Below are 25912 nucleotides of genomic sequence, written 5' to 3'. Positions count from 1 at the left end.
CTAAGCTGGTAAAAATAATCTTAGGGGGTTTTCTTGCAGGTCCCCACATCTGTACCCTAGAGTTCAGAGTGGGGAAGGAACCTTGAGAGGCTTTGTGAAAATCTATGTACACTATGCCCACTGGATCCCCCCTGTCCACATGCTTGTTGTGCCCCACAAATAATTCTAGAAGATTGGTGAGGCATGATTTCCCTTTATAAAAGCCATATTGACTCCTCCCCAACAAATTGTGTTCGTCTATGTATGATCATTCTGTTCTTTACTATAGTTTCTACCAATTTGCCTGGTACTGAAGTTAGGCTTACTGGCCTGTAGTTGCCGGGGTCACTTTTCGAGCCTTTTTTAAAAATTGGCATCACATTAGCTATCCTCCAATCATCTGGTACACAAACCAATTTAAATGATAGGTTACATACCACAATTAGTAGTTCTGCAAATTCACATTTGAGTTCCTTCAGAATGCTTGGGTGAATACCATCTGATCCTTGAAACTTATTACTATTTAATTTATCAATTGTTGCATAACCTCTTCTAATAACACCTCAATCTGGGACAGTTCCTCAGATTTGTCACCTAAAAAGAATGGCTCAGGTTCGGGAATCTCCCTCACATCCTTTCTGAACCCAGTTATAATGTTAGCGTTCACAACACTCCCTGGCAATGAGCATCACAGGTTGACTGTTGTGTGAAGAAGTACTTATTTTTGTTTGCTGTATCCCCACAACAGGCTCGTGTGCTATTGCAATGCCATTATCCCCATTGTACAATTGTGGAACTGAGCCTGAGGGCCAGCTTTCTAAAGATATTTAGGTGCCTAGTAAGATTTTCAAAAGCACCTAGCTTCCCATCTCATTGATATTTAATGGGAATTAGAAACCTACATAGGTGACTTTAAAAATTCCATTAGGCACCTGTCTGCATCTGTTGGCACCTGAATACTTTAAAAAATCTCTCTCATACATAAGTTGCCCAAAGTCAGAAAGGGAGCCTCTGGTAGAGCCAAGACTTGATCTGAGATCTCCCAAATCTTAGGCAAATGCCCTAATTACTGGGCAATCCTTCCTCTCTGGAACAGACTGCCCCCAGTCTCTACTGGAGCATTTAGGTGCCACTGCAATGTGAAGGAATAATATGAAGCCTACATCACGCAGCAAGCCAGGATGTCATCCTTAGGATGGTAAAAGCAGACCATGGAAGCAGCTATCCTTTAAAGGGCTGAACCAGTTTTCTGCAGTGTGAAATAAGTGGCCCACAAGAACTACACTACATCCAAGCCAAGAATCCATCCTGCAAAGGCTACCAAAACCATGAGCCTGGTTCTGCCACCAGCCAGATGTTGCCCCTTGGCAACATCACACATGGAGTAGTATCTTACTCCATTGGTAGTCCTGTTGAAATCAGTAGGACTAATCACAGACTGAGGTACTATTCCATGTGAGTAAGGAAGGCAAAACTGGACCTTTAAATTGCTCGTGGCTGCAGTGCTAAATAAAGGCCAGATTGTGAATCCTTTGCTCATACTGGCAAGCAATTACTCTCATCATGGAATTCATTTGCAAATTGGATACTATTAATTTAGGCTTAAATAGAGACTTGGAGTGGCTAAGTCATTATGCAAGGTAGCCTGTTTCCTCTTGTTTTTTCCTACCCCCCCCCCCCAGATGTTCTGGTTTAACTTGGATTTAAACTTGAAGAGCGGTCAGTTTGGATGAGCTATTACCAGCAGGAGAGTGAGTTTGTGTGTGTATGGGGGTGGGGGGGATGTGAGAAAACCTGGATTTGTGCAGGAAATAGCCCAACTTGATTGTCATGCACATTGTGTAAAGAGTTGTCACTTTGGATGGGCTATCACCAGCAGGAGAGTGAATTTGTGTGGGGGGGTGGAGGGTGAGAAAACCTGGATTTGTCCTGGAAATGGCCCACTTGATGATCACTTTAGATAAGCTATTACCAGCAGGACAGTGGGGTGGGAGGAGGTATTGTTTCATATTCTCTGTGTATATATAAAGTTTGCTGCAGTTTCCACGATATGCATCTGATGAAGTGAGCTGTAGCTCACGAAAGCTTATGCTCAAATAAATTGGTTAGTCTCTAAGGTGCCACAAGTCCTCCTTTTCTTTTTACTCTCATCATTAGCTCCCTTGATTTCAAAAGGACTATTTGCCTGAGTAACTAGTCTCCTGTTTGCAGAAGGGATTGACAATCTAACCCTCAGTTAGCACCCATACTGGTCACCAGTATCCTAGTGGACAGATATTAACCAGTGTGATGTAGATTTGAAACACCATGTGTAACCCATTCCCTGAGCTGTGCAGCCCCTTAGCTGTTCTGAGGGTTCTCCTAAAAGCATATAGGGCTAAACTCATCTCTGGTGTAATCCCACTACCCAGAATGGCGTCACTCCAGGGATGATTTTGGCCCCCGGATGTTTACATAGATCTGTCTGGATTCCCCTTGATGCCTTTTGAGTAACGACTATCCATAGTTAATAGCTGTTTTGGCTCTTTTGAAGACGAATTGTCCGTCTCCAAAGACAGCTCCACCACTTGCTACTCTGGGACTCAGTGCGGAGGATATTTCTCTTGTGAGAATGAAGTCTTCCATCAATTCTACTACATTTAATGGGTCAGCTCCTCAGCTGATGAAAATTAACATAGCTTCATTGACTACCATGGGGCGATACCAACACCAGCTGAGGATCTTGTCCAGAGAGTTTTGTGCTTCTTGTTTCTCAGAAGGTTGCTTTTAGTTGCTTAATATAACATCAATTTTGTTTTATCCTTAATTATCACTGCAAAGTCCATAAGCATCGTCTGTTGCTAGGCATGTAATGCCATGGGCCAAATTCATCCTGGATGCAACTTTGTGGACTCCAGTAGTGCTACATCAATTCAGCCTGCTGAATTTTAACAATCCCCTTTGCGACCTCTTTGAAGTTGAAACTTTGTTTCAGGATCTCTGTAAAGACTTTTTAATAATGCCCAGTGGGACCCATTAAAATTAACCTCCATTCACTGTTAGCTGATCAGCAGAAGAGATACATTGAAGAGATTCATTGGAAGAGATACATTGATACAAGTTACAAGTTATACAGATCAATAACATTATTATAATAAAATCCACGTGGGCCCTATATCAGGTAGCTATCAAGCTTAGATACCAAGGTGATGGGCACATTAGCTATATCTAAGCTGGATAGATAAGAAGTCTCTTAATCCCCATTTCAAATGCTGACTGCAGAGTCATTATCTCTGAGGCTATGTGGCTCAGGAGAATGCTAATTTGTCATTTGAACAGAGCACGGCAGCAGTGAAGTCTGTAGAATTGTTCATGTTAGATGATTTGCAGGGTCTCAGACTAGTTCACAGTGGAATGATGGAGTTCGTGGAGGATATGTCCATCAATGGCTATTGGCCAAGATGGTTAGGGATGCAACCCCATTTTTGGGGTGACCCTAAACTTCTGACTACCAGAAGCTGGGAGTGGAAGAGAGGAGTAATTGCCCTGTTCTGTACACACCCTATGAAGCTTTGGTATGATTGGGAGAGACAGGATACCAGGCAAGATGGACCATAGACTGACCCAAAAAGGCATCACTTATGTTCTTATAAAGATGTCCACATGAAAAAAAGGAGACTGGGATTTTCCAATGGATTAAGGGAATTAAGCATCTGTTTCCCATTGACTTGCAATGATGTTAGGTGCCTAACTCCTTTAGGTCTCTTGGAAAAGCCCCGGCTAACTCAACATCACAGTTAACTCTAATTAAACAGCCTTCCATGCAGGTTTAGCTGAGAAGCCAAGAGTGTATGGACACAGAAATACAGCTCCCCTGCCACCTGAAATTCTGTCCAATTAATGGTCACCATAGCCAGTTCCAGCTGCCACACAATTCAGTTTGTTCCCACACTTTAGCCATCACAACTGTGTTTGTGCACAGGGTATGTGTGTGTACCAGTCCATTGTGGGAAAATTTGTGCAGCTATCCTATAATGCCTGTGATGGGGCAGGTGTTCCAGAAGGACTTACACGTAGATCTGTGCATGGGGTAAACCCCTATGAGATGTCCTAGTGCACAGAGAGCTGGAAGGAAGGACTGGACATATTTGTCAAGGACATGATTAGAAGATGCTTTCTCCACTGCAGAAAATCAGTGTGACAGATCACTTACAGGAAGAAAAGCACTGGCCAGCTCATGCATCAGACAGGAGTGATATAATTTTAGCAACCATTGGCCTGGGTTTTCTGAAGTGACTAATGATTCTGTGGGCCTCAGTAATCGGCAACCTATGCTGAGACGCCTGAAAAGGATCCTGATCTCCAGAGGATTAGGTCCCTGTTAGGTGTCTCCATTAAGATACCCCAAATCTCTTGTCACTTTTGAATATTTAGGGTGGGATTTTCAAAATGGCGAAGGAAGGCAGGTGCTCAACTCCTACTGTAGGTCAATGGGAGTTGGACTCCTAAATCCCATAGGCTCAATTGAAAATCCCAGCCTAAGCATGGAGCATGCAGGTACAAGCCATATTTAGAAACACCCTGGACATCAACTCCGTTAGAAGTTGTATGGTGGGAAGGGACTTAGAGCGGGGGCTACCTAAACAAGATAGAGACACGTTTAGGGAGTATGCCCTGAAAGAAATCAGTGGGTGTTAGGTGCCTACTTGCTTTTGAAAATCTCACTAGGTTTTGAAATACTTTTAAAATCTGGCCCCAAAATACTTGCTCCTGGTTATTCAGCAGAGCTAGGAACTCCCATCTCCCATCTCCTGAGTTGACTGTTTTACTAATTAGCCCAGACAACCTCTAGAAGGCAATGGAAAGAAAGGGAGTTTAAGTTAAATTAATGCATTTAGGGCCAGATTTTTTAAAGGTATTTACATGCCTAATGGGATTTTCAAAACTACATTTAGGCAGTTAACACTCATTAAAATCAATGAGTTGGAGGCACTTAGGTATTTTTGAAAATCACAAATAGATGCCTAAATACCTTTAACATTCTCGGCCTTAATCTTAGCCATTTAAAATATCTTCCTATCTGTGGATAGCAAAAGCACATGAATTTATAAATGGTAAGCTTAAAATTTTCAAAAGTGTCTAAGTGGCTTAGGAGCCTATGTCCTATTTTCAAAAGTAATTGAGGGACAAATTTTTAAAGGTATTTAGGGGCTGTGAATTAGGTTCCTACGTATCTTTGTCATGGAAAAAGTTAACCATGAGTTGTGTTTGGATCAGAACAAAGCCTGACGTCTGTTTATTCAAGCATGCACATACAGGGAGAGTCAGCTGAAGCTGCTCTGATGTATACAGAAAATACAGGAGCTTATATTGCTGAAAACCACAATTTGTTAACCCCACTTCCTTTAACAGCATTTTCCTTATTTGTCATATAGTGCAAGTTTCAACAGTAGATTTGTCTTATTTGGAGTTTAGCAAAACCAAGCTTTTTCTGTTATTGACAGGAGTTTTTCTTTGCGGTTAATGGTTTTTTCTAACTTCTAGCGGTTATGGTTACATTTCTTAAGCTGAGCTGTTTGTAATTGCCCCTTAATGGAATTTTCCACACTCTTTTCTTATGCTTCATATACACAGTTAAATTGACCAAAGTTTTAGGCCTACTTGGGAAGTTTAGGCCTACTTGGGAAGTTTAGGCCCTCTTGGGTCCACTGAATTCTTCCTCCACATTCCCCTCTTTTGGTGCCTTTTTTGGCACCGCAAATTGGGCCTAAACTTCTATAGCCATGAGCTTGTTAATTTTTTTTTCTTTTTGTTCTTTTGTGTTCAATTCCATTCCCCAAACTGTGTCACACACTTTATTTACAATTATTAGTGCCACCTGCTTCCTTGCACTGATGTTGGCAGGTCTAGGGCTGGATAGGTAATGATAAATACATTTATTACAGCAACAATAACATAACCCTATGCTAAACAGCAGTAAAAGCAACAACATTTTCCATCATAATAATATGATGTGGTTGGGATTGGTGAATAGCTTTAGTCACAAAACACAGTACATTAGTCTGGGTACACAAAGGAGACATTCTAAAGGCAGTATAAAAGGCATTCTTTTTGGCTTGACATATATTTTGGAGCATGTAAATTTGTCCCTGTAATTTGGAAATTTTCTGAACCTTTAATAGGACTGAAAACAAATTTTGGAATCGGTTAGATACTAAAGCAGTCCAGTGAAAGGGTATCTGGAACCTAAGGGCTAATTGTAGAGTTTTATCTGCAGGCCAATAAATGATATGATTGTCTGAGGCTGTGGTGAGATTAAAATGTACATCATTTAAGGTAGTGGTCTTAACATGCACACAGCTATTATTAGCTTGGAAAAATAGATGTCCTGTCAGTGTAGTCCCATGTCCCATACCCTCCCAACAAATGTTGTCATGAACAGTGACAACCTCTTTTGGTTTTAGTTTATGTACATACTGAAGTTGAGGGGATTTTAATGGCTAGAGTGTCCACTGGCTTCCAATCCCTACCCAAATGTCAGGCGTTACTCCAGGAGCAGTGACTACGAATCGGTTGGGCATACCAGGTAGTTTAAGTTCCCAAAAGTCTTGGTGAATTATCCAATCCCACATGCATCCTCCCCACGGACCCAGCAGGATTCGGTAGGTGGGAGCCCATACCCCTCCGACTGGCCCGTATGCTTGGAAGGAGCACTGTGATCATCTGCATTTCCATTCAGAAAATCTTCAAACTCTTCACTGCCACAGATTAGATGGAACTCCTGAGGTATTTGTAAGGACAGTAGGCCACACCAAATGTTTAAGATCCCTCTGAATGGCAGTGAGCTGGTCATTCAGAAAATCCTGAACCTCTGAACGAGCCAGATCCCACTGCAATACCTTTTCAGCATTGGTGATACCCAGTACCATTTCTATTAACAGTTTTTGGGTCATTGAACTAAGGGTGGAGATAATGTGTAATTCACCAACACCAGCCTGAGCCTGGGCTAGCTGTGCTCCAGTAATAGGGCCCATGGCTTTTTCTAACTGTCCCACTTTTTCCTTATGTTGCTGACCTTTATAGATATTTTAGATTGCAGCTATGCTATTTGCACATTCCATAGGTGTCCAGCCAAGTCTCTTCTTTCTAGGGGAAATCCAGGTCCATTGCTGTGCCAACATAATGGCACCTCCCTTTGAACAATTAGGATATATAGAGGTAATCTGAAAACTAGATAAGGGTAGTGTAAATTTTACAGTCCCTAGTGTAGAATTAATTACAGTCCATTGAAACTTTAACCCATCTCTTTTTGATGAAGTATTATACCACATTTGATGGCTGAACACCCTTATATACTTTTGAGAGGCCTCAGCATCAATATCATAGGACGGGGTGTACTGCAATATGGTGCAGGTTAAATTATTAGTTATTGGGACATTTTTAGTACAGGTAATTTTAATTTTAGCAGCAGAACAAACCTTTTGTGTATTTGTTTGATTATTTACCAGTTGGGTGACCAAATAACAATAAGGGCCTTTTTTATCTATCATGCGACAAACTTTGGGAATGGCCATTTTATCAGTCCCGCTATGGGCCCCATTAATTTTAATTTTTGACTTTTGGGGATCAGTTTCAGTGATATTATATATTTTTCTTTCCACCAACCCACCTGTTTTCCACTTTATTATTTGCTTATATGAACTATTTTGAACTTTAAAAAATAATATTTTTTAACAAAATTTTAGTAAATTACTAAGATGTGAAGGTGTGGGCCATTGGGTTTCATTAGAATATACAGTATTATTTGTATTCGGGTAAATTTTAGGGGTGGCGACAGAGATGGAGGGAATGATAGGAGCAATGTCGATGGCAGCAAGGTGTTTTTGGTATTCATTCTCCGGAAGCAAATTAGGGAGGGCAGTGCATTTTGATGGTACTTGTCAGTAAGCACAGAGCCCAGCCCCCGGAAAAAACAAACCCACCCCACCACTTAACTCCACATTTCCAAGCGTGGTTCCCACAATTCCCTCCCTGCCAATTAACAATACTTTGTCTTTTTCATCAGGACCGATTTTCAATATGTTTTGTAGTCAGGAATCCCTGGACTTTCGTGGTTTCAGCTGAGCGAGTTTTCCTTCTTTCTTGGAACAGCCGTGGTTTAGCATTATGCAGGGGAGAGGTTACTAGCACATCACCCCGTAATGGTTTGGTTCTTTTAGCAAAGTCCAAATGCACAGTAGTTCTGTCAGTGGATAACGGAGAGGTTACCTGCTTTTCACCTTGTTCTTTACTCCTGCTGTCCAGAAGGAGCAACAAAGCCAGAAGGAAAGATAGACCGATCATCAGTCAGGGAGACATTACAGTGAGAAACATGGGCAGGTAGTCAATTTTGGCACTTCACAGCGGTGTTGATAATTAACAGGACTTGATAAGGGTCTTTCAGCATGGGGCCAAGGCAGTTCCTCGCTGATGCACCTTTATGTAGATCCAGTCTCCTGGTTTCAACAAGTGGCAGGGCAGCTGTATATAAAAAGACCTAACACATTTTGTTAGTGCCTGACAATAATTAAGCATTGTGTCATCCATTAAATGACTGTCCATCTGAGCCAGGGCCAGTGGGGGCGCAGCCAGTAGTCGCATCGGGTGCCCTGCTAGAATTTTACGAGGGCTGAGTCCAGTCTTTCGATTTGGAGTGGCCCTTATATTCATTAATGCTAGTGGGACAGTATTTGGACACTTTAAATTTGTTTTTAGCACACATCTTGGCCAGTTTATTTTTTTAAAAACCCATTTTGACGTTTTACTGTCCTGGCAGACTGCGGGTGGTGGGGGCAATGAAGATTGTATTGGATCTGTAAAGCTGCACATACCTTGTTATAATTTGTCCAATAACATTAGGTCCACTATTACTGTTGCTACTCACAGGTATGCCAAATTGTGGTACAAAATCCTTAAACAAAGTTTTACAACAGTTTTGGCATCTGCCTTTTTACAGGGAAAGGCCTCAACCCAGCTGGAAAATACATGAACTAAAACTAACACACTTATAATTGCAACATTTAGACATTGAATTAAAATCAATTTGAATATTTACAGAAGGTCCCCAGGAAGGGGGATGTGCTGCCTGCCTAACCTTGACAGCTTTATCAACAGTATGTAACTGGCAGATTACATACTGTTGGCAGTATTGCTTAAAATATACATATATATATATTTACAAACACCCTTGCTGATTGCAAGCAAAACTGAGGAATTACTCCCCATATTTTCCTGTATTTGTTTTATAGGCAGGTTAGGTTTTAATGGCTTCTATTTTTATTATTTAGGAGATTTACATTAACACAGACATTTTTAGCTTGCTTTTGGATTCAACATTATTAGCCACTTAGAGACTTTGTCTTAAAAGCACAATTAACTTTTAACTTTTGCTTTTAAACACACATTGATTTGAAAAGGAAAACACAACCCATTTTGGTTTCCTTTTGGCAAAGTGACCATTGATTACAGAGAACCACCTTAGGACTTAGTGTGGGGCACTGATTACAGCTTTTATCTGCTATTTGTTACCAAAACAGATTTAATTTTTTTTTTAATTTTTCTGGCTTTGACTGCCCTGCTGCAGCCACAACTTTGGTCTTTATTTAAAGACATTTTAAATCTTATAAAGCATTAAGTCACCTTAAGGATTAAATGCTAAATACCAAAATTAAATAACACTCGGTTTTTTTGTCTGGCAAAAGTATTTTTTGGTTTTACAATTTTCAAAACAACACCAATTTATCTTAAACTTATCAAACAAAGATTGTACACACCAGGAGTGTTTTTTTAGCAAATTTGACTAACTTGTTCATAGTTAAATGATTTTACTTAAATAACCTTTTGCCTGGATTATTTACAAAAAATCTTCCAGAGAAATGTGCCCTTTCTCCAAAGGAATGGCTGCAAAGAAACCAAGAATTTTCTTTTCATAACACCTTTTTCTAACATTTGTACAAAGTTTCACTGCTTAATTTCCTCCAGTAACTACAGAGTTAACGACAGGTTTCAGAGTAACAGCCGTGTTAGTCTGTATTCGCAAAAAGAAAAGGAGTACTTGTGGCACCTTAGAGACTAACCAATTTATTAGAGCATAAGCTTTCGTGAGCTACAGATCACTTCATCTGATGAAGTGAGCTGTAGCTCACGAAAGCTTATGCTCTAATAAATTGGTTAGTCTCTAAGGTGCCACAAGTACTCCTTTTCTTTTTTTACAGAGTTAACCTCTCACTTTCTTTCTTTTAACTTCCTCAAACTGTGGTTGCCTGCTTGTTTGGGCCAGATCCTTTATTTTTTTTTTTTGTTGCCTTATTTTTTTCCATGGGCACAGGCATTGTTTCACTACCAATTAAGCAAGGAGGGTGGGCTTTTTGACTAACCCCCCGTTTATTTATGTATACACATCTATTTACATACACACACATTTATTCCTCATATCTAGATGCATCTTATTTAACAATAACCTTAATCCTTTTATGTTCTGACTTAATACAAACTTTCCCTTATTTGAGGCGGTAACAACCCCTCAGCACTGGTGCTTTGCAGGAAAGCATAGTAGCAGGGCTAGGGACAACGGGAAAGGTAGGAAGAACAGCAGCATTAACAGCACGGTAAAATGGGGGAGTTACACTCACTGACCATAGGAATAATGACTCCTGGCTGAATGCAGGAGGTAAGAACAGGTTGGATTTTTCCTTGGCCTGTTTTGATAGAGGGTACTGCTGTACCTCGGGAGGGGTTGCTGGGTTTAGGTGAATTTTAACTGGTTGGGCAGACCCAGTTCACCCAATCTGGTTGGCATGATTGGCTCACAAGGCTTAAAAGGAGGGAGACACCTTAGCCAGCAGTTCCTGTTGCAACGAGGAAGGGCTGGGGTCGGTCTTCTCCTGTAAACTGCCAGGACCTCATTGTGAGTGGGATCAGGCACATCCAGATACACACCATTTGGGGTACAGCAGATTATACCATTTAATGTACACAGCAAGTGTTTTCCCAAAAGGTTAGCAGGTGAACAAGGGCTTAGGAGGAAAGCATGACGGTCAAACAAAGGACCAATAGAAATGGACAGAGGTGAAGAGATGGGGTGGGGAATAAAAGTATTGGATCGACCAGGGCTGTAGGGACATTTACTCTATTTAATGGCCCATTTGTTTGCTATAGTAACACGCACCATCACTGGGTTCCTATGGGAGGTGGACGGTGGGGACCTTGGTTTGGCCTTCCCCTTCTTCCCTGCAATGGGCGGCTATTACAGAGTCCCTGTAAGTTCTGGAGCTGGGAAGTCATTAACATAGTTTTAATGTGGCTGTGAGAGTATTTGGGCTTTATTTAAATTTTTATTTTTACTTTGTTTATAGGTGCTATTTTTTGCTCCAGTGGGCTGGCTGTCTTTGGGCAGACTGTGAGAATTTTATTTAACAGCTTTTTTTGGATTTTATTTAACTTTTTCTGGTTCTGGCCTGGATTTTGCTTGGGCCACTAAGCTTTTTCACAAAGGTGACACAGTGTTTCCCTAGGCATGACCCCTCGTAGAAGCTGGTTTAAATCTGCCCATGTAGGGTTGTAACAGTTTATAATAATTTGCAATTCCTTTTTTAATTTAACAGGATCCTCTCTTATTTTTGGAAATTTTTAAATTAAATTATACAATTTTGTAGGAGACCAAGGTGCATGTGCAGACACTGAGGTCTCATGACCTGAAGCACCAATGCCCGGGAATTGGCGCAAGGGGAACATTTCCTCAGTACAGGTTTCAGAGTAACAGCTGTGTTAGTCTGTCTTCGCAAAAAGAAAAGGAGTACTTGTAGCACCTTAGAGACTAACCAATTTATTTGAGCATAAACTTTCGTGAGCTACAGCTCACTTCATCGGATGCATACTGTGGAAACTGCAGAAGACATTACATACACAGAGACCATGAAACAATACCTCTTCCCACCCCACTCTCCTGCTGGTACTAGCTTATCTAAAGTGATCACTCTGTATGATAATCAAAGTGGGCCATTTCCAGCACAAATCCAGGTTTTCTCACACACCCCCCCCAAACACACACACACAAACTCACTCTCCTGCTGGTAATAGCTTATCCAAAGTGACCACCCTCCCTACAATGTGCATGATAATCAAGGTGGGCCATTTCCAGAACAAATCCAGGTTTTCTCACCCCCCCACCCCGCACAGACTCACTCTCCTACTGGCAATAGCTCATCCAAACTGACCACTCTCCTTAAAATGTGTATGATAATCAAGGTGGGCCATTTCCAGCATAAATCCAAGTTTAACCAGAACGTCTGGAGGGGGGGTAGGAAAAAACAAGGGGAAATAGGCTACCTTGCATAATGATTTAGCCACTCCCAGTCTCTATTTAAGCCTAATTTAATAGTATCCAATTTGCAAATGAATTCCAATTCAGCAGTTTCTCACTGGAGTCTGGATTTGAAGTTTTTTTGTTGTAAGATAGTGACCTTCATGTCTGTAATTGCGTGACCAGAGAGATTGAAGTGTTCTCCGACTGGTTTATGAATGTTATAATTCTTGACATCTGATTTGTGTCTATTTATTCTTTTACGTAGAGACTGTCCAGTTTGACCAATGCACATGGCAGAGAGGCATTGCTGGCACATGATGGCATCTATCACATTGGAGGATGTGCAGGTGAACGAGCCTCTGATAGTGTGGCTGATGTTATTAGGCCCTGTGATGGTGTCCCCTGAATAGATATGTGCCTACCTTGATTTTCATACACATTGTAAGGAGTGGTCACTTTGGATAAGCTATTACCAGCAGGAGAGTGAGTTTGTGTGTGTGGTTTTTGGAGGGGGGGTGAGAAAACCTGGATTTGTGCTGGAAATGGCCCACCTTGATTATCATACACATTGTAAAGAGAGTAGTCACTTTGGATAGGCTATTACCAGCAGGAGAGTGAGTTTGTGTGTGGGGAGGCGGAGGGTGAGAAAACCTGGATTTGTGCTGGAAATGGCCCAACTTGATTATCATACACATTGTAAGGAGAGTGATCACTTTAGATAAGCTAGTACCAGCAGGAGAGTGGGGTGGGGGAGGTATTGTTTCATGGTCTCTGTGTATATAATGTCCTCTGCAGTTTCCACAGTATGCATCCGATGAAGTGAGCTGTAGCTCACGAAAGCTTATGCTCAGATAAATTGGTTAGTCTCTAAGGTGCCACAAGTACTCCTTTTCTTTTTTCCTCAGTACAGGGAGACACTGTCTGAGGGGTGAACTCAAGGGGCTTCTGTTGCTTAATATTTCTTGCTGGCTTAGTTGGATTTAAATTCTTTGCCAATTTTTTTTATCTCTTTTAATTGTGTTGTAAGTTTCTCCTAAAAGTCCTTGAGACTCCTTACTTGAGATTCACAGCACCATTTCTTCTCTTCTTCTTCTTCTTTTGTTTTTTTATGCCAATAGAAATATGCCTCACACTGACATTGGCCAGAAGTGCACTTCTGAGGTCCACAATCTTGTCAAGGTCGAAGCTTTTCCTCAAAGGGAAACCATAAATTTAAATGATCCCTTTCCCTGGTATACCAATTTCAATTTTTCCAGAAACTTGCAAATGAACTAGAGTGTGCCTTTTGGCGGGATGGTGATCCTTCTTGACTCACCAGCCCCCATCTGTACCTGGCGAGAGGGGAATACTCTTGGATCCTCCGTCCCCCAGTACTTAACTCAATTCACTTGTCACACTAACACAGGGACCTGGTGAGGCGGGGATCCTCTTGGACCCTCCGGCCCCCAGTGTCTGATTCAATTTACACTGGCATGCAGAACCAGGTCTAACCATGATCTGCCCAGGTCTATTGACGACCTGCCCAGCCACCGTCAGTGGCTCTTCCCGGTGAAACCAAACCTGGATGGGACTCTGACCCTCCCCAAGGGTGTCAGGCGTGTCTGGCAGCAAAAGTCCGAATAGAGTGTACAACTTACCCAAGCGCACCAGAAACCCAGAAAAATATAGAGATTTAAAAAGGTCTCTTACCTTTTCAGATGGGCCCGGGGTCTGGTGGGGAATAGCTCGCGGTCCGGCTCTCGGGGGTCACTGTCTATCCTAGTCATGGCACCAAGAATTGTCGTGGAAAAATTAACCATGCATTGTGTTTGGATCAGAACAAAGCCTGACGTCTGTTTATTCAAGCATGCGCGTAAAGGGAGAGTCAGCCGAAGCTGCTCTGGCGTATACAGAAAATACAGGAGCTTATATTGCTGAAAACCACAATTTGTTAACCCCAATTCCATTAACAGCATTTTCCTTATTTGTCATATAGTGCAAGTTTCAACAGTAGCTTTGCCTTGTTTGGACTTTGGCAAAAACAAGCTTTTTCTGTTATTGGCAGATGTTTTTCTTTGCAGTTAATGTTTTTTTCCAACTTCTAGCTGTTACGGTTACATTTCTTAAGCTGTGCTGTTTGCAATCACCCCTTAATGGAATTTTCTACGCTCTTTTCTTATGCTTCATATACACAATTGGTTTGACCAAAGTTTTAGGCCTACTTGGGAAGTTTAGGCATATTTGGGTCCACTGAATTTTTTCTCCACACCTCTAAAATCTGGCCCCTAGGAACATAGCAGTCTAAATTTAATGGAAAATCAATGGGTTTTAGGTTCCTAAGTGGCTAAATCAGTTTTGAAAATGGGATTTTGATTTCCATGTCATTGGGCTCAGACTTTTCAAAGTATTTTGGCACCTAAAGATGCAAATAGGTACCTGGCAGGATTTTCAAAACCACCTTGGAAACTAACTTCCTTTAAAACCAATGGAAGTTGCACAGCTAGGTGTTTTTGAAAGTCCCTTTAGGCATCTATCTACTTCTTTAAGCACCTAAATATCTTTGAAAATCTGGCCCTTTGCCAATTTTGAAAATTTTGCAATGTGTCAATATCTCCATTTTATAGATTAGGGAAACATGACTTGATTTAGATCACACATAAAGTCTCTGGCAGAGTCAGGAATAAATCTCAGGGTTCTTGACTTTTAGGCCAATTCCCAAATTATTATATGAAGGTCACTGTTGCACTTGATGCTGTGGCATGGAAAATAAACTATCCCAGATGTTTCCTGTTTGCAAAAATTGGGAAAAAGAGCATGTTTAATGTCCAGTATTTAATTCCCCTTGTTTTGTCATACACAAACATATCTGTGTTCATGTGTCTCTCTACAGTTGGCACAGTGTCATAGAGTCCATGTACTTATGACCCAAATCCACCCACGCCCCATCTGTTGACAAACTGCCTTCCCTGTGCTGTAGTGTTGTAATTCCATTACTGAACCCCATTATCTATATCTTGTGGAATAAGGAGTTTAAAGGAGCCCTGAGGAAAATCAAGGAAAATGGTTTTTATATGAATATCCAGTAGAGCTGGACAAAATTGTCAACATTTTGAAGATATTTTTCATTATAAATTTCATTTTCTATGAAAATAAACTCCAAATAAATGTCAAAGAAAGTTTTTATTGAAAATCATTGGGGTTTATTTGACCAGTCACAGTGCTGGTCAATTATTTTTCAGCGATTGTAAAGTTTCAAGAAAACTTTGAAATGTTAATTAACATTTTTCAAAATTTTTAAAAACACTGAATTTAAACAAAATCCTGTGGGTTTTCCCCCCCTGCTTTTTGTTTGGTTTTGATTTTTTAACAGTTCTAACCTCAAAAAGATGCTCTAATGCAGAAAGAACCAGATTGGTAATTAAATTATGTAAATTATTTTATTATATTAATGGGGAAAATGAGGGCTTCTGTCAACATAGCTAGCATCTTTTGTTGAGATAGTGTTCCTACACTGGAAGAAAACACTTTTGTTGGTGTAAACAGCATCTACATAATGGTTATAGGTAAGGACTGAAAAAAAATAGGTAAGGGCTTGAAAGATTGGCCCTCACTCATCACTTCGTTGGTACTGTTTACACAGATCTTAGAACTACAAAAGAAATCGGAGAAGAAAAAAAGAAATATTGGGCATGATTAATGAATGAAACCCCTGTTTTATGTTGGTGCAACTCATCAAAGTCAATGGACCTGCTGCTCACAAACCGGGTAGAATTAGTGGGGGAAGCAAAAGTGGATGGGAATCTGGGAGGCAGTGACCATGAGTTGGTTGAGTTCAGGATCCTGACGCAGGGAAGAAAGGTAAGCAGCAGGATACGGACCCTGGACTTCAGGAAAGCAGACTTCGACTCCCTCAGGGAACGGATGGCCAGGATCCCCTGGGGGACTAACTTGAAGGGGAAAGGAGTCCAGGAGAGCTGGCTGTATTTCAAGGAATCCCTGTTGAGGTTACAGGGACAAACCATCCCAATGAGTCGAAAGAATAGTAAATATGGCAGGCGACCAGCTTGGCTTAATGGTGAAATCCTAGCGGATCTTAAACATAAAAAAGAAGCTTACAAGAAGTGGAAGGTTGGACTTATGACCAGGGAAGAGTATAAAAATATTGCTCGGGCATGTAGGAATGATATCAGGAGGGCCAAATCGCACCTGGAGCTGCAGCTAGCCAGAGATGTTAAGAGTAACAAGAAGGGTTTCTTCAGGTATGTTGGCAACAAGAAGAAAGCCAAGGAATGTGTGGGCCCCTTACTGAATGAGGGAGGCAACCTAGTGACAGAGGATGTGGAAAAAGCTAATGTACTCAATGCTTTTTTTGCCTCTGTTTTCACTAACAAGGTCAGCTCCCAGACTGCTGCGCTGGGCATCACAAAATGCGGAAGAGATCGCCAGCCCTCTGTGGAGATAGAGGTGGTTAGGGACTATTTAGAAAAGCTGGACATGCACAAGTCCATGGGGCCGGACGAGTTGCATCCGAGAGTGCTCAAGGAATTGGCGGCTGTGATTGCAGAGCCATTGGCCATTATCTTTGAAAACTCATGGCAAACGGGGGAGGTCCCGGATGACTGGAAAAAGGCTAATGTAGTGCCAATCTTTAAAAAAGGGAAGAAGGAGGATCCTGGGAACTACAGGCCAGTCAGCCTCACCTCAGTCCCCGGAAAAATCATGGAGCAGGTCCTCAAGGAATCCATTCTGAAGCACTTAGAGGAGAGGAAAGTGATCAGAAACAGTCAGCATGGATTCACCAAGGGCAAGTCATGCCTGACTAATCTAATTGCCTTCTATGATAAGATAACTGGCTCTGTGGATGAAGGGAAAGCAGTGGATGTATTGTTTCTTGACTTTAGCAAAGCTTTTGACACGGTCTCCCACAGTATTCTTGTCAGCAAGTTAAGGAAGTATGGGCTGGATGAATGCACTATAAGGTGGGTAGAAAGCTGGCTAGATTGTCGGGCTCAACGGGTAGTGATCAATGGCTCCATGTCTAGTTGGCAGCCGGTATCAAGTGGAGTGCCCCAAGGGTCGGTCCTGGGGCCGGTTTTGTTCAATATCTTCATAAATGATCTGGAGGATGGTGTGGATTGCACTCTCAGCAAATTTGCGGATGATACTAAACTGGGGGGAGTGGTAGATACGCTGGAGGGGAGGGATAGGATACAGAAGGACCTAGACAAATTGGAGGATTGGGCCAAAAGAAATCTGATGAGGTTCAATAAGGATAAGTGCAGGGTCCTGCACTTAGGACGGAAGAACCCAATGCACAGCTACAGACTAGGGACCGAATGGCTAGGCAGCAGTTCTGCGGAAAAGGACCTAGGGGTGACAGTGGATGAGAAGCTGGATATGAGTCAGCAGTGTGCCCTTGTTGCCAAGAAGGCCAATGGCATTTTGGGATGTATAAGTAGGGGCATAGCGAGCAGATCGAGGGACGTGATCGTTCCCCTCTATTCGACATTGGTGAGGCCTCATCTGGAGTACTGTGTCCAGTTTTGGGCCCCACACTTCAAGAAGGATGTGGATAAATTGGAGAGAGTCCAGCGAAGGGCAACAAAAATGATTAGGGGCCTGGAACACATGAGTTATGAGGAGAGGCTGAGGGAGCTGGGATTGTTTAGCCTGCAGAAGAGAAGAAAGAGGGGGGATTTGATAGCTGCTTTCAACTACCTGAAAGGGGGTTCCAAAGAGGATGGCTCTAGACTGTTCTCAATGGTAGCAGATGACAGAACGAGGAGTAATGGTCTCAAGTTGCAGTGGGGGAGGTTTAGATTGGATATTAGGAAAAACTTTTTCACTAAGAGGGTGGTGAAACACTGGAATGCGTTACCTAGGGAGGTGGTAGAATCTCCTTCCTTAGAGGTTTTTAAGGTCAGGCTTGACAAAGCCCTGGCTGGGATGATTTAACTGGGAATTGGTCCTGCTTCGAGCAGGGGGTTGGACTAGATGACCTTCTGGGGTCCCTTCCAACCCTGATATTCTATGATTCTATGATTCTATGATTTCCAGCAGTGTAAAACAGGAATAAAGCCGTGCCGTGTTAGAGCCTAATGTAAATAATCTGGCAATATTGACTGGTATTTGGCTCACTGACTCCAATAAAGAACTGATTTACCCCAACTGTGAATCTGCCCCAGTTACTTCAATGAAGGTACACCAATTTGAATTAGATGGGGACATGGTTTATTGACTTCAATGGAGCTATGTTAATTTACAACATCTGTGGATCCGGTACCATTCACTTTTAGGGATGCACACTGAATTACACCAGCTGGCATCTGGTCCAAAGACACACAAACAAGTTAAATGCCAAGTCTACTCCCACTGAAACCAACAGATGTTTTGGCACTGATTTCAAGGGGAGAGAGAGTAGTCCCTTAATAATTACGTTATGTATTCATATAATGGGGTGTCTGAGATGCCTCAAAGACCAGCTCCCTAGGGCTGCTAAAGAAGCTGTTAAATATACCAGTTCCATCCACAATAAAATTCTTTGGTAAGCAGAGAGATGAGACCAATGTGGGTTGCACAGGTAGGTGATACATTTCTTTATTTTAGTAGAGTCATGCTGAATTCCTTTGGATTATTCTGAAGGATGAATCTAGATGAGCCTTGTTATGTTCCTTTTGTCTTCTGGACTGAAATGTTCACTGTTTTTAAGTTTGAAGCCCTGATTCTTGTGTCACAGTGAAGGCTTGTCCAAACAAACACGTAATTCATGGCCAGCTGGGGTGTAGATCAACCTTGCGCTAGCCTGCCATGCACTACTGCCCAGGTGGACCCAGCAGCCACACACTAAAATTCCTTAGTATGCTTTCATCTACTCCTGTTTCAAACCAGGGATGGTCAAAGTGCACAAAGGAAATTGTAGTGTTAGGCAGCAGGGTCCACATAGGTTGTTAGAACAGAGCAGCTAGCACAAAATGGATTTTCACTCCAGCTTGCTGCAGACTAAGGATGTGTCTACATTTGAGCTAGGGGATTGATTCCCAGCTTGAGTAGATGTACCCTTGGTAGCTCTGCCCGAACAGGTGCCTAAAAATACAAGTGTGTCCAGAGTAGCCTGGGCAGCTGCTCGGGCTAGCAGCCCTATGCAAAATCCTGCCTGACCTTTTGGGTACGTAGCTGGAGCCGCTGCCTCTGCCATCACAGACATTGCACTAGCTCAAACAAAGCTATCAGGAGTATATCAATGTGAGCTGGGAACCACACATCCCAGCTCAAATGTAAACGTACCCTAAATGTTCGTATAGATAAGTAAGACTGGAAGGGACCTTGGGAGGTTATCAAATCCATCCCATGCAATGAGGCAGGACCATGTTTACTTAGACCATCCCTGAGAAGAGTTTGTCTAACCTGTTCTTAAAAATCTCTAATGATGGGGATTCCACAACCCATGAATGCCTATTTCAGAACTTAAGTACCCTTAGAGTTAGAGAGTTTTCCCCTAATATCTAACCTAAATCTCCCTTACCGAAGATTAAGCCCAAAACTTTTTGTCCTACCTTCAGTGGACAGTTGATCACCATTCTCTTTGTAACAGCCCTTAACTTATTTGAAGGCAGTTCATAGATTCATAGATACTAAGGTCAGAAGGGACCATTATGATCACCAAGTCCGACCTCCTGCACAACGCAGGCCACAGAATCTCACCCACCCACGCCTGCAAAAAACCTCTCACCTACGTCTGAGCTATTAAAGTCCTCAAATCGTGGTTTAAAGACTTCAAGGAGCAGAGAATCCTCCAGCAAGTGACCCGTGCCCCATGCTACAGAGGAAGGTGAAAAACCTCCAGGGCCTCTTCCAATCTGCCCTGGAGGAAAAATTCCTTCCCGACCCCAAATATTGTGATCAGCTAAACCCTGAACATATGGGCAAGATTCACCAGCCAGAAACCCAGGAAATAATAACCCAGGAAGTAATAACTCAGATCCCACCCCATTTAACATCCCATCACAGGCCATTGGGCCTATTTACCATGAATATTTAAAGATCAATTAATTGCCAAAATCATGTTATCCCATCATACCATCTCCTCCATAAACAGGTATCAGGTGTTCCCTCAGTCTACTTTGCTCAAGACTAAACATGCCCAGGTTTTTTTAACTTTTCCTCGTAGGTCAGATTTTCTAACCCTTTGATCATTTTTGTGGCTCTCCTCTGGACTCTCTCCAGTTTGTCCACATCTTTCTTAAAGTGTGGTGATTGGAAATGGACACATTACTTTCACTGAGGCCTCACCAGTGCCAAACAGAGCAGGACAATTACCTCCCATGTCTTACATACAACAAGCCTGTTAATACACCACAGAATGACGTTAACCTTTTTCATAACTGCATCATATTAGTAAGGGACAAAGTAGGTTAGTAATATCTTCTATTGGACCAACATCTGTCAGAGAGAGACACAAGCTTTTGAGCTACACAGAGCTCCTCTTCAGGTCTGGGAAAGGTACTCAGAGTGCCCCAGCTAAATAAAGGATTGAACAGATATTTTAGCCTAAATAGTTAGCTCATATTCTAAATGACCATTCATGGTGAAGTGGCCCGTTAACAGCCCTGTAGTTATAGGACAAAAAGAGAGGTTAGTGGGTTACAGATTGTTGTAATAAGCCATAAATCCAATGTCTTTATTCAAACCAGGATTTTTAGTGTCTAGCAAAGTTATGAATTTAATGAGTAACTCCCCTGGAGTTAATAGTAGAGTTCCTGGAAAAAAATCTAGCAGAACAGTTTTCCATCCAAAAATGCTGATTTGATGAAATCAGAACATTTTACATGGGAACATTTTAATTACATCTACGTTTCCAAGAGGCAATTATAAAAATGTTTTGACCTTAATATAATATAATATAAATGATAAAGTTGAAACAAAATGATTCAACCTTATGAAAATTAAACAAATGAGCCTCATCTAAATGCCAGAAGCTAGGAATGGGTAATGGGATGGATTATTTGATGATTACCTATTCTGTTCATTGCTTCTGAATCACCTGGCACTGGCCACTGTTGGGAGACAGGATACTGGGCTAGATGGACCTTTGGTCTGACCCAGTGTAGCCATTCTTATGTTCTTATGATTTGTTCTGACTTCATCAAAACAACATGTTTTGATAAGATTGAAATGAAATATTTTCAGATTATTTTGTTTTGCAAAAAATCTGATATTTTGTTTTTTTGTCCTGATTTAACATGAAATGAAATTTCAAAGTTTGAGAATTTACTATAGGTTGTAAATTCTGTTGTTCAACCAGATGTAGTTGATGGTATGAAGCCCCACCCACCTCTGAAACACATGAATTGCTCTATTCTGATCTCGCTTACATTACATTTACACTGATGTATCCACATTGATTTCAATGAAATGACTATTTACATTAACTGAAGATCTGCTCTGAGAGATATAGATCCACCACACCATTACTCCTGTTTTACATGTAACTGAACTGATTTCAATGCTTTGCACCAGCATCCAACTGTGGTATCAGCAATGAATCATAATTCTTTTCTGTTTGAGAAAGAGGAAAATCAAGCCGTAAATAATCACAGTTAGACAAAGATGTGGGAGACTGTACAAATATTTTTATATAATTATGGAGGTTGGGATTTTCATAGGACATAGGACTGAAAGGGACCTTCTGGGTCATCAAGTCTGATCCCCAGCTTTGGTAGGCAGTCCTGTCATATAATCCTGTTCATAAATGTATCAGGCTACATCTTTGACTAGTTAGGTTGTTTGTCCACATTACTCCTACGGGAGGCTTCCAGAATGTTACAAACATTCTTAATTTCCAGCATAAATGTATCTGTGGCCAGTTTATTTCCATTTGTTTTTATGCCAACACTGTCCTTTAGCTTCCAATACTCTTCTCCCTCCCTGGTATTTACCCTCCTGACGAATTTGTAGAGGGCAATCAGAACCCCTTTCAGCCGTGATTTAGGCTAAACAAGCCAACCTCTTTCAGTCTTCTCTTGAAAGATACGTTCTCCATTTACCTCCTCTTCCTAGAAGCCCTTCTCTGCAACTTTTCCCATTTGAATGAGTCTTTCTTGAATTTGAGTGACCAGAATTGTACGCAGTATTCCAGATGAGATTTTCACAATGATTTGTATGATGGCATTCATAATTGCCTATATCTAGCAGAAATACTTTACCTGATACATCTTAGAATCACATATGTTGTTTTCACAGACACGACACATCATTGGCTCATACTCATTCTGTGTTTTACTAATACACCATGGCCTTTCTTCTCCTGTGTCACTTTCAGCTGATGAGCTCACTGTTTATATCAGAGGTCTGTGTTATGGGCTCCTCAGTCTATGACCTTTCACTTTGCAATATTAAATTTCATCCCATTTCCATTACTCTGGCCCTCAAGGTTATCCATTTCTTTCTGTATAATATTCTGATCTTTCTCAGGATTAACAATGCCTCCCATGAGGCATTTCCTGAACCAATGAGGCATTTCCATGCACAATTTCCATGAGGAAATTTCACGCCGAGGCCACTAATGATAATATTAAATAAGATCAATCTAAAGACTGATCCTTGAGAAAGTCCAGTAGTAACCTGATTCCAGTCCAGCGGTTCACCTTTCATCAGAACCTGTTGCTGTCTCCCCTTTACCCAGTTTGTTATCTACTAAACATAGTCTTCTCCAATTTAATTAATATTTCCCATGTGCTATTGCCTCAGGTGCCTTGCTGAAATCCAGACATTTTAGATTTAACACAGTCTCCTTGTCTAATAATCAGTTATTTATAAAGGAAAGAGACCAGATTAGTCTGGCATGACTAAATGATAGATAGATAGATAGATAGATAGATGCCAATTTTACTTTACATAAATCATATATCAAACTCATGTATAGTCTTTTTTTTTTAATTCTTAAGACAAAATATGCTGAAGAAGAGATGAGAAATGACACCTCCGTGGCCAAATTTGTCCTGCTGGGGTTCTCTAACCACCCAGGCACGAATCTCATTCTCTTCATGGTGTTTCTATGCATTTACATCATCACAGTGCTGGGCAACATCCTCATCATCATCATCATAAATGTCGATCCAGCCCTTCACACGCCTATGTATTTCTTCCTCAGGAACTTGTCCTTCCTGGAGGTCTGCTACACCTCGGTCACCCTGCCCAAGATGCTGGCCAACCTCCTCTCAGAAGACAAAACCATATCGTTTGTTGGCTGTGCAGTACAGATGTATTTCTTTCTATTCTTTGCTGTTACTGAGTGCTTTCTCCTTGCATCTATGGCATATGACCGCTACAGTGCCATATGCAACCCTCTGCGCTACACGGCTATCATGGACAAGAGGGTTTGCATCCAGCTGGCTTTAAGCTCATGGATCTGTGGCATCCTGGTGGCCCTGGGGCACACAATCTTTGTCTTCACACTTCCTTTTTGTGGGTCCCAGGTGATCAACCACTTCTTCTGTGAGATCCAGCCGGTGCTGAAGCTGGTGTGTAGGGACACCTATTGGAACGAGATCCAGATCATTGTGGCTGCTGCCTTCGTCCTCATGATGCCTTTCATGATGATCCTGGTATCCTACATCTGTATCATCTCCACCATCCTGAAAATGCAGTCCGCCGAAGGCAGGCGCAGAGCCTTCTCCACCTGCTCCTCACACCTCATTGTGGTGACCTTGTTCTACGGGACGGCCCTTATCATGTACGTGCGCCCCAAGTCCAGCTTCTCTCCAGATGTGAACAAGTTACTCTCTCTGTTCTACTCAGTGGTGACTCCGATCTTGAACCCCATTATCTACAGTCTCAGAAACAAGGAGGTGAAAGATGCCTTGAGGAAAACAGGGATGAAAATATTCCATCCACAAAAATAGACATTTTTCCTCCAACTGAATTATTCCCTGGGGAATATCTCAGCTCTCAAGAGACTCTATGTTGCTAAAGAGACTGAGAGACAGCTCAGCATCACATCGAATGTAGTGTTGGTCTACTTTTTCTGAAATTTGTATTTTAATGACATTTTGTCATTAAGATTCTGAATTTCAACAAATAAATCTGTGAATCTTGTAGAAAACAAAAGAAAATAAATGAAAAATGCAAATAAAAAATAAAAGGAAATTACACTGCTGCCTCCTCCCATTGTTTCACCAGTTCTAATTGAAGTATATCTGCATTGCATAGTACCGCCCCCCCCCCATTTTAATTAGAGTTGGTTGAAATTTTCTGAGTTTCCCAAATATTTCTCCTCCCAAAAGTTAATGACAGAAATGGGTAGAGAAACTTGAAAATGTTTTGCAATTTTCTCTTCTCCCTCAGTAGATTAGTTCAATTATTTAGAACTTTCCATTAAATTTCAAAAAACGCTTACAAAGGAATTTCAGATATCTCAAAAAGAATGTCAACAATCACTCTCTCCCATTTGTCAATCTTTTCTAATTCAGCAACATCTTAGACTATCCTTAATATCAGAATATCCTTAATCATAAGATTGCACATGGGTCACCTGAGGTCTAAGAGGAAACCTCTATTGCTGGTCAATTCATTTTTGTCATTCTCTGGTCCTGGGACATGCAAAATCATTAATCACGGCATCTTTTCCCCCAGGAATTCATTGTGAGTAAAGGCTACATCCAGTTTGATGAGTTTTTCTCCCTCTCACAAAACCTAACTTTTAGGTACATAGAAAACCATTTGGATTCACAAAGCCTGGGTTAGGGGCTCAGGTTCCCTACTCGATGAGTGGAGGTATATAGGCACCAAATAATAGGTTCCACAAAAGCCAGGATGGTGAGTGGGGAGCTGCCTAAACTAGCTAACAGGAGATGCTGAGTAGAGCGGTGTGTGCTAAGCCCTGCCCCTCAACAGGAACGCAGCACCTAGGTCCAGGATGAAGTTAAGTGCATATCTTTGCTTGGGGTCTACAGCCAGGAACTGTCTCCTGGAGGCAGGTTCTGGAGGGGTCTCTTGCATGAAACAATGTAGGAGGAGTTGGGTGCCACAGCAGCTTCCTTATAACTTTTAGCTTAGAGGCTTTGGTACTTACCTGGGAGGTGGGAGACCCCCCAGTTCAGTTCTCCAACTGTCTGATTAGGAGAAGGTATTTGTAGAGGGGTTTTCACCTCCGGGTGAGTGCCTTAACCATTGAGCTGTGGGATATTCTGCTGGGGGGTTCCCTCAGCCTCTCCTATTGATTGAAGTTCTGCTTTACATAGATAATTAAAGAGTCATCAGAGCAGGGAAATTGGGTCCTTGGGCTGTCACCTTCCAGTGGTGTACCCCAACCACTGCCCTGCAGGGTCATCCTCACATGCTCTCTGGCCCAATTAATATGTACGCTTTTATTAAAAAAATGAAACAGCTGTAGCTGGAGAGATGAGGGGGACCTCTGTTAGAACATCCCATAGCCCAGTGGTTAGGACATTGCCCTAAGAGGTAGGAAATACATGTGCAAATCCTTTCTACTTGTTGTTGTTGGTTGTTAGCCAGTACAGGAGATGGTGATCAAACTGCCCAAAAAGTCCACAGACTCAGTTCAGTGGTGAAGGTGCTTGGCCAGGTTTATTGTTAATGAAGTCTGGTCCTAGTGCTCTGGCTCAATGGTTACAG

At 41.7% G+C, this 25912-nt stretch overlaps 1 protein-coding gene across 1 annotated transcript; it reads left to right on the top strand.

Moving 5' to 3' along the window:
- Nucleotides 1-23244: 23244 nt before the first annotated feature.
- LOC311529754 (olfactory receptor 10C1-like) lies at nt 23245-24180 on the top strand (the record flags this gene model as incomplete). The annotated part of the gene is made up of 1 exon (XM_084645954.1): nt 23245-24180. One exon carries the CDS (start codon nt 23245-23247, stop codon nt 24178-24180), a length of 936 nt encoding a protein of 311 aa, XP_084502080.1.
- Between the last annotated feature and the right edge of the window lie 1732 nt (nt 24181-25912).

The sequence above is a fragment of the Lepidochelys olivacea genome, assembly GCF_965140295.1.
Source record: "Lepidochelys olivacea isolate rLepOli2 genome assembly, chromosome: 13".
NCBI lineage: Eukaryota > Metazoa > Chordata > Testudines > Cheloniidae > Lepidochelys > Lepidochelys olivacea.
This window is presented reverse-complemented; position numbering and strand designations above follow the sequence as displayed.